Here is a 9,894-nt window from a genome sequence, read left to right on the forward strand (position 1 = left end):
AGAAAACGTGATTAAATTTTACTGAACTGACTGAATAATATTGCTTCAAGTTCAAGGAAATGGTATGTCGAATTGTTTTTGGGGCCGTTAAAATCCAATATGTCTGATAGATGCTATATCGAAAATCCGTTTTAAGCTGTAAATCAAGATCTACAAAATGGCTACCTAGTCTAGGACGACAATCACTGGCAACAGCTCAATCAATAGACGGGTCTGCTTAAACATGTCATGTATGTCTTGGCCGAAATAAGCTGCAAATCACTGTAAAAGTTACCAAAACGCCGTCCCTGGAGACTGTCAGACACCGAGGTGGAGGAGGAAACATCAGGTTTTTTTTTCGTGTGGTCAGAACGTACCTTGATTATGTAAATACAAATTTGAGTTTTGAATCTTTCATTTTTTCCTTGAAGATTTCATCATACTGCAAATTTTGGGCTACAGTAAACCAGTTTTTCCAATCACCAATTTCCCCTAAAAACGACAAAAAATGGACAATGTGAATATTGATTGACAAATGAGGGAAATGAGTGGATATACAACGAAATCGGGATAAATATTTATATCAAAGGGATTTCCGACGGAGGATGAATAGAGCTTTCTTTAGGGGTGAATAAAGAAAACCAGTCTTTTCAAAGGAGGAAGTGTGAGGTATATCTTTATACGGGGGAAGGAAGAACAGCGTTATAGGACGAGGTGTAGGGGTAAACCTTGTTACGAGGGGATGGAGAGTAGATTTATCAGAGTATATCTTTATACGGGGGAAGGGAGAACAGCGTTATAGGACGAGGTGTAGGGGTAAACCTTATTACGAGGGGATGGAGAGTAGATTTATCAGAGTATGTCTTTATACGGGGGAAGGGAGAACAGCGTTATAGGACGAGGTGTAGGGGTAAACCTTGTTACGAGGGGATGGAGAGTAGATTTATCGGAGTATAGCCTTATACGGGGGAAGGGAGAACAGCGTTATAGGACGAGGTGTAGGGGTAAACCTTGTTACGAGGGGATGGAGAGTAGATTTATCGGAGTATATCTTTATACGGGGGAAGGGAGAACAGCGTTATAGGACGAGGTGTAGGGGTAAACCTTATTACGAGGGGATGGAGAGTAGATTTATCAGAGTATATCTTTATACGGGGGAAGGAAGAACAGCGTTATAGGACGAGGTGTAGGGGTAAACCTTATTACGAGGGGATGGAGAGTAGATTTATCGGAGTATATCTTTATACGGGGGAAGGGAGAACAGCGTTATAGGACGAGGTGTAGGGGTAAACCTTATTACGAGGGGATGGAGAGTAGATTTATCGGAGTATAGCCTTATACGGGGGAAGGGAGAACAACGTTATAGGACGAGGGGTAAAGCTTATAACGAGGGGAAGGAGAGTAGATTTATAGGAGGATGTGGGAGTAAAGCGGAGTTGGTTGAGTAGACCATGATTTGAAGGGCACGAACATTCTGATGCATTTTTTCGAGCTTTTACCGTACCCTGACACCTTCCATTCCGATGTATATAACATTAGGAAAAAGTTCTGAGAAGTACAATATTTTCATATCAAATGACTGACAGGTTGACATATGTTTTCGAATGTGCCTTATCCTAAGTTACGCGCCGATATCCATACTACACCCATCTCGGTTCTTACTCAGGATTTCGGATATTTTCATGGTTATTTTGCCAGAGACCACCTGTGATCGTTTGCCATTCTTCAGGTCCAAAGTATACAGACCTTTAGGAAATCCGTACATCAGATGTATTGGATCAGGGTTACTTGTTCCCCCCTCCAGGGAAGAATTCGTCCTTACGCTTTCCATGGGTTACAGCAATGCTAATGGGACAAAGCTAAGTCTCCCCCCCTGTCCCTACTTGGACGCCAATTTGACAGAGGGCATTATCTTTTTCAATGGCTCCGCTAGGATGCAAACCCGAGACCTCTGGCTTACTAGTCAGACTCTAAACCGATCAAGCTAAAGTTCTCTCAAACCTAGCGCTATATTACGGCTTGACATTTACCAGGCTTAAGACGATAACAAACTTTCACTGTCAAAATCCAAGATATCCACCTATTAGTTATTCAGTTTTTCTGATCAGTTCCAGATTCGAAAGGGTACAACAACGCACCACACTGAACCAATATATGAAACTTGGAAAAGATTCGTCCAGAACTTCTCCAGAAATAACGACTTTCAAAAACCACAATGACCGCCTATCGACAATCTTCAAAATAAAGTCCTCAAAACTAGGAACCAAGCTGAATCTACATGTGAAATTTGAGAAAGATCCATCAAGCACTTCTTAACAATTAGCGATAACAAAGCATTACTGTCAAACTCAAAAATGGACGCTTGTTGGCCATTTTTGTTTTTTCGATCAGTTCCAAAATGAGACAATGCAAAATTAGGGGTCACTGGGACCCTATACATGAAATATAAAAATAAAGATTGTTTCAGGACAGACGGATGATCAAGGATGCCAGAGCATGGACGAAGGGTGATTTGAATACTGTCGATTAACAATTTTTACATTTCATCCCATTTACATTTCATCCCATTGCTGTACTTAAGAATACTTACCTTTCCTGTACATTCCCTTCATCAACTTATCAAACATGGGGTATTCCGAGTGGTCTTTCACCTGGTCGTTGGCCTTTTTCATGTTGGAGAATCTGCACATTTTGGCCACTTCTGCTATAAATGTCTCATCCCTGTCCTTCCCTAAAAACCTAGCCAGACGGGCAATCTCCTCCTCAGGGTTCTATTAAGGGAAAAAAGACAAGGAGACATCCTTCGATAAACAAGTAACAAAATACAAATAACGGTCCTGGTTTTGAAAGTTCATACCACGATCAATATACACAATATCGTTTAAAAATATTTCGAAATAATCAGTGTACGTGGTTATGCTCATTAACACTAACCCTACTTGCGCCAAGTATGATGTTATCAATTGTTAGATTTGAAGTTCTGTCAATAAACCATGGTTATTCTAATGAGTGACAACATATAGACATCACTATTTCTACCTAAAATTACCTTTTATAATGTATATTTTACGCAGTTTCATTCTTTCCCCGGAAAGGAATACAAAATCCTGAATAGTATTAGTTTTACGGCTTTCAGGGTTCTGTCCATTCAGTACACTAATAGGATTCCGTTATTATAGCATCGTTCTGTCTTGCCGGTCTCTGACGCGCGTCAATATAATTGTATATGGGAAAAGGACCTGATCTCCCGCTATCGTCAGATGGAATCATTTCGTTCAATTTCCGATATTTCCAAAATTACTTCAGAAATCAACATGATACATTTATATACCAAATGATACCAAAAGTGTCTCTTCTTTACATTGAGTTTTTTTTTTTTTTTTTTATCTCGTTCGCGTGTAAAATTCCGAGACTTTATTTGGATTGCCTGACCTTTTTTAAGAGACTGTTTGTTCCCTTGTTTTTTTCAAAAGGACCGTAATGGCGAACTTGGTTTTTCTTTGCGTTTATCTTTTCTAAAGAACCGCGGTGACTTCCTCTTTAGACAGTCTTTTGTGGACATTTGTGGTTGCTAATAAGAACCTTTCCGAACGATTCGTAGTCACCTACCTTTCTGGTCAAATACTGGTCACTTACCTTGGCTGTCTGACCTTTTAGAGTGATTCGTGTTCGCCTGTCTGGGTTTTCTGACCTTTTTGAGTGATTCGTGTTCGCCTGTCTGGGTTGTCTTACCTTTTTGAGTGATTCTGTCTGGGTTGTCGCCTGATCGCCTGGGGTGTTTGAGTGATTTGTGTTCGCCTGTCTGGGTTGTCTGACCTTTTTGAGTGATTTGTGTTCGCCTGTCTGGGTTGTCTGACCTTTTTGAATGATTTGTGTTCGCCTGTCTGGGGTTTCTGACCTTTTTGAGTGATTTGTGTTCGCCTGTCTAGACTGTCTGACCTTTTTGAGTGATTTGTGTTCGCCTGTCTGGGTTGTCTGACCTTTTTGAGTGATTTGTGTTCGCCTGTCTGGGTTGTCTGATTTGTGTTCGCCTGTCTTTGTCTGACCTTTTTGAGTGATTTGTGTTCGCCTGTCTGGGTTGTCTGACCGTTTTGAGTGATTGTGTTCGCCTGTCTGGGTTGTCTGACCTTTTTGAGAGATTCGTGTTCAACTATCTGGGTAATCTGACCTTTTTGAGTGATTCGTGTTCGCCTGTCTGGGTTGTCTTACATTTTTGAGAGATTCGTGTTCGCCTATTTGTGGTGTCTGACCTTTTTGAGTGATTCGTGTTCGCCTGTCTGGGTTGTCTTACCTTTTTGAGTGATTCGTGTTCGCCTGTCTGGGTTGTCTGACCTTTTTGAGAGATTCGTGTTCAACTATCTGGGTTGTCTGACCTTTTTGAGTGATTCGTGTTCGCCTGTCTGGGTTGTCTGACCTTTTTGAGTGATTCGTGTTCGCCTGTCTGGGTTGTCTTACCTTTCTGAGTGATTCGTGTTCGCCTGTCTAGACTGTCTTACCTTTTTGAGTGATTCGTGTTCGCCTGTCTGGGTTGTCTTACCTTTTTGAGTGATTCGTGTTCGCATGTCTGGGTTGTCTGACCTTTTTGAGTGATTCGTGTTCGCCTGTCTAGACTGTCTTACCTTTTTGAGTGATTCGTGTTCGCCTGTCTGGGTTGTCTTACCTTTTTGAGTGATTCGTGTTCGCCTGTCTGGGTTGTCTTACCTTTTTGAGTGATTCGTGTTCGCCTGTCTGGGTTGTCTGACCTTTTTGAATGATTCGTGTTCGCCTGTCTGGGTTGTCTGACCTTTTTGAGTGATTCGTGTTCGCCTGTCTGGGTTGTCTGACCTTTTTGAGTGATTCGTGTTCGCCTGTCTGGGTTGTCTGACCTTTTTGAGTGATTCGTGTTCGCCTGTCTGGGTTGTCTGACCTTTTTGAGTGATTCGTGTTCGCCTGTCTGGGTTGTCTGACCGTTTTGAGTGATTCGTGTTCGCCTGTCTGGGTTGTCTGACCTTTTTGAGTGATTCGTGTTCGCCTGTCTGGGTTGTCTGACCGTTTTGAGTGATTCGTGTTCGCCTGTCTGGGTTGTCTGACCTTTTTGAGTGATTCGTGTTCGCCTGTCTGGGTTGTCTGACCTTTTTGAGTGATTCGTGTTCGCCTGTCTGGGTAATCTGACCTTTTTGAGTGATTCGTGTTCGCCTGTCTGGGTTGTCTTACATTTTTGAGAGATTCGTGTTCGCCTATTTGTGGTGTCTGACCTTTTTGAGTGATTCGTGTTCGCCTTTTTGAGTGATTCGTGTTCGCCTGTCTAGACTGTCTTACCTTTTTGAGTGATTCGTGTTCGCCTGTCTGGGTTGTCTGACCTTTTTGAGCGATTCGTGTTCGCCTGTCTGGGTTGTCTGACCTTTTTGAGAGATTCGTGTTCGCATGTCTGGGTTGTCTGACCTTTTTGAGTGATTCGTGTTCGCCTATCTGGGTTGTCTTACCTTTTTGAGTGATTCGTGTTCGCCTGTCTGGGTTGTCTGACCTTTTTGAGTGATTCGTGTTCGCCTGTCTGGGTTGTCTTACCTTTTTGAGTGATTCGTGTTCGCCTGTCTGGGTTGTCTTACCTTTTTGAGTGATTCGTGTTCGCCTGTCTGGGTTGTCTTACCTTTTTGAGTGATTCGTGTTCGCCTGTCTGGGTTGTCTTACCTTTTTGAGTGATTCGTGTTCGCCTGTCTGGGTTTTCTGACCTTTTTGAGAGATTCGTGTTCGCATGTCTGGGTTGTCTGACCTTTTTGAGTGATTCGTGTTCGCCTGTCTGGGTTGTCTGACCTTTTTGAGTGATTCGTGTTCGCCTGTCTGGGTTGTCTTACCTTTTTGAGTGATTCGTGTTCGCCTGTCTGGGTTGTCTGACCTTTTTGAGTGATTCGTGTTCGCCTGTCTGGGGTGTCTGACCTTTTTGAGTGATTCGTGTTCGCCTGTCTGGGTTGTCTTACCTTTTTGAGTGATTCGTGTTCGCCTGTCTGGGTTGTCTTACCTTTTTGAGTGATTCGTGTTCGCCTGTCTGGGGTTTCTGACCTTTTTGAGTGATTCGTGTTCGCCTGTCTGGGTTTTCTGACCTTTTTGAGAGATTCGTGTTCGCATGTCTGGGTTGTCTGACCTTTTTGAGTGATTCGTGAAAGTCTGAAACACCTTTTTGAGTGATTCCTATCTGGGGTGTCTTACCTTTTTGAGTGATTCGTGTTCGCCTGTCTGGGTTGTCTGACCTTTTTGAGTGATTTGTGTTCGCCTGTCTGGGGTTTCTGACCTTTTTGAGTGATTCGTGTTCGCCTGTCTGGGTTGTCTGACCTTTTTGAGTGATTCGTGTTCGCCTGTCTGGGTTGTCTGACCTTTTTGAGTGATTCGTGTTCGCCTGTCTGGGGTTTCTGACCTTTTTGAGTGATTCGTGTTCGCCTGTCTGGGTTTTCTTACCTTTTTGAGAGATTCGTGTTCGCCTGTCTGGGTTGTCTGACCTTTTTGAATGATTCGTGTTCGCCTGTCTGGGTTGTCTGACCTTTTTGAGTGATTTGTGTTCGCCTGTCTAGACTGTCTTACCTTTTTGAGTGATTCGTGTTCGCCTGTCTGGGGTGTCTGACCTTTTTGAGTGATTTGTGTTCGCCTGTCTGGATTGTCTTACCTTTTTGAGTGATTCGTAGTAGACCATATGTATAGGGTATTCAGGGTTTTCTGCCATGACTTTCTCCCATTTAAGAGTATATTGGAACCAATCTGCAACACAGATCATTCAGTCAGAGTATATTGGAACCAATCTGCAACACAGATCATTCAGTCAGAGTATATTGGAACCAATCTGCAACACAGATCATTCAGTCAGAGTATATTGGAACCAGTCTGAAACACACATCATTCAGTCAGAGTATATTGGAACCAGTCTGAAACACACAACATTCAGTCAGAGTATATTGGAACCAGTCTGAAACACACAACATTCAGTCAGAGTATATTGGAACCAGTCTGAAACAGGCATCATTCAATCGGAGATAGGAAAAAAAAACTTCTGTTTTTTGTGTGTTTTTTTTCAATATTCGTATGATAATTCTAGTAGATTAGTTTACCGGGATGTTCTAATACATTGCTGACGAAATCTCTAAACGTTGGTCTTTCATTTTCTGGTTTCATTTTGTTCATATGATTGTAAGCTGATACAATCACATCTTTCGGATTTCTTTGGACAAAAATAATCTTAAGATGTTTCTTCGTGACGTCAGAGGGCAACACCCGGAAAGGTAGGTGAGTATTAAGTATCCTAGGTGATGCCACGTTGTCGAATTCCTCTGGGTAATGCAGCTCCATCATGGCGTCCTCCTTTATTTGGGTGAGGTACTTAAGCTCTCCCGTCACCAGCATGTTGGCTATCTCCCATACCCAGTGCGTACCTGTGATAAAAACAAGGTTAATACCACTAGTAGGGTCTGATATTGCCATGCATGTGTCTTGTGTGATGACAGCAGATATAAATTCTACAGATATCCTCGTTTGAACAGTAAAAGACCAAATGTGTAATACATATATAATCGTTTAAACGTGTGTAATTAACCTGACTAGATAACCCATTCTCAGATCTTCAGTATGCTTCCTTACCCACGATGTCAACACTATATATCATCGTGATCCACCTGTAACCATCATAGTGTTGCTTTCTGTACGGTAATAGCAGCTTGGTAGTCTCTGACACGTGACCTAGAACGGATGACTTCTGACATATGACCTTTATGTGGTAGTCTCTGACACGTGACCTAGAACGGATGACTTCTGACATATGACCTTGATGTAGTAGTCTCTGACACGTGACCTAGTACCAATAAATACTGACGTTTGACCTTTACATGGTAGTCGCTGACATTGACCTTGTTCAAATAACTTCTGATGCGTGACCTTTGCGTGGTAGCCTCTGACACGTGACCTTGAACGAATGACGTGTGACATTTAAGATGGCTCCTGACTCAAAACAAAAAATAAATGATGGAAATGTTACACTAATGACGACAAAATAGCTTAAAGTTTCCAAATCTACAAAAAATCCATTTTAGTCCCGTCAAACTGCCTCCATACCTGACTTTGGATAGGCACACAGAAAAATGTCGTCATTTCGACATTTCATGTCCTTGATCTTCGGTAGATTTAAACGTAGATCAGGAAAAAATCCGCCTTTGAAGAGTTTTCCATAGGGTTGAGTGAGGTCGTCTTGACCGCTGACCTTCCAGCGACTGAATTGTCCTCCGTCCGGACCAGTGTAATGGGTTAAATCACACTCCGGAACTTCCACTGTTAAACAAGGAAAGCTATCATTGTATTTCCTAGATATTGTGTTAAACAGGTAGTCGTGAACAGTGGATTACTAGGTTACTTTACATTGATTAGACAACCGAGAATCTCTAACGAGGTTAGGTGTTTCTCGTCACGTCCATTTCCCAACAATACTGACTGAAACATAATACAAGTATGGGTATCGGAAAAGGTCAGCCTCTTTGGCTTTATAAACGACACTCGTAATGAAAATCTTTGTCAGTCCAAAAACGATAACAACAAGGACAACGTAAACGAGAAAACCACTAGGCACACTAACGAACAACTTCATATCGTACAAAAAAACATAGCGTATCCCTCGTAGATCATTGTAACGACAATACGTCTTTTGTTAAAAAAATGATAAAACTTTACGTATATTGTACACATAATAAAAATGCTAACTGTGTATACATTAGCCACTTTTGGACATGTGTATCTCATTAAGTAGTTAGCTTATACTTATAAAAATAAATTCCAACCAAGTTTGAACTGTTTCTGAAACAAAATATGCTAAAAAATGACATTTTCCTATATAAAGTATAGTAAATTTTACCCCCTCCCCAGGTTTACCGTGAGACCCTGGGGTCATGAAATTTACAATTTTTTCTGGTGTAGCATCTGAAGGCCTTCCATCCATGAAGAGTACTTGATTCTACCATATTCGGGATTCGAGAAAAAGATTTTTGAATTTTCAATCAATTTGACGTTTTTTGTCCCCATTAGGAGTTGGGGACCATTTAATCTACAATTTTGGTGCGCCTTAGGTCAATGTTCAAAGTCTACGACGCGCGACGCCGGAAAAAAGGGTAAAGTGACCAAAACATGCGGATTGATTTTGATTAGAGTTATCTACCTTATACCGATAAGATTAGATGAGTTGTGATATTACAGGTACTTTGTACTTTAGGGTCATATTCCGAGGTCTAATAAAATGAAAGATTGCCAACAAAAAGATGTCGTAATTCTTGTTTCACATTAAGATCGTCTACCACATCAACACTCGTAGTATTCCATCGTGTATGTGGACCTTTCAGAAACCACTGCACAATGTATATATAAATAAGTTCCTCTGTCAAGAACAGACAATAGTAGGGATTTTCTGACCCTGTGTTTCCGTCGTGACAATCACAGTGGCTACACCAGGCCCCACTTGTATAAAACATCTCAACTTAAGATTTCCTCAAGCCCAGATTTACCTCAGCTAATATCTCATCGAAAATATCTTGTGTGAAAATTCCTCAATGAATTTCAGGACATCCTAGCCGATGCCTTCCTCCTGTTCCTTGAGAAAATTTATTACAATACCGACAATACACGGCGTATACAGTACTTACAAACAGTGTATTTGCCTCGCTTTTCCATGTTTCCCTTGCTAGTTCACCGTGACGTACATGTAAGAAGAGACTTATCTATGTAAATAAGGACACTATGTGTATAGTGTCAGAATCGTCACTGTGAGATAACTGCCCCGGTAGCTACTGCGTTTTGTGTCAATACATACTTAAAGAAAGAAGAAAACCGACTGTCTTTGCGAACCTGCTTCATCATCAGAATACGTCTTATACAATTACACAATCAATGTAAACAGAATTCAGTGAACACAGCATC

At 41.6% G+C, this 9,894-nt stretch overlaps 1 protein-coding gene across 1 annotated transcript; it reads right to left on the bottom strand.

Moving 5' to 3' along the window:
- Window positions 1–361: 361 nt before the first annotated feature.
- Window positions 362–9,648, bottom strand: LOC132547422 (sulfotransferase 1B1-like). The gene is made up of 6 exons (XM_060211178.1): window positions 9,621–9,648; window positions 8,050–8,262; window positions 7,074–7,373; window positions 6,614–6,705; window positions 2,570–2,750; window positions 362–471 (listed from the first exon to the last, which is right to left on the bottom strand). The coding sequence occupies exons 1-6, from the start codon at window positions 9,646–9,648 to the stop codon at window positions 362–364; spliced, it is 924 nt and encodes a 307-aa protein (XP_060067161.1).
- Window positions 9,649–9,894: the final 246 nt, after the last annotated feature.

Source organism: Ylistrum balloti, unplaced genomic scaffold, assembly GCF_031769215.1.
Source record: "Ylistrum balloti isolate Yb309-2 unplaced genomic scaffold, AGI_CSIRO_Ybal_v1 Utg369954, whole genome shotgun sequence".
Lineage (NCBI taxonomy): Eukaryota > Metazoa > Mollusca > Bivalvia > Pectinida > Pectinidae > Ylistrum > Ylistrum balloti.

What these genes read in the sequence shown, in the direction of transcription:
- LOC132547422 (XM_060211178.1), bottom strand. Translation starts at nt 9,648, where the DNA reads ATGGAAAAGCGAGGCAAATACACTGTTT. An exon ending in AACGTTTAGAGATTTCGTCA is followed by an intron (nt 6,706 to 7,073) that starts GCAATGTATTAG and finishes TCTGTGTTGCAG; the next exon opens with ATTGGTTCCAATATACTCTT. An exon ending in ACTACGAATCACTCAAAAAG is followed by an intron (nt 2,751 to 6,613) that starts GTAAGACAATCC and finishes TTCCCTTAATAG; the next exon opens with AACCCTGAGGAGGAGATTGC.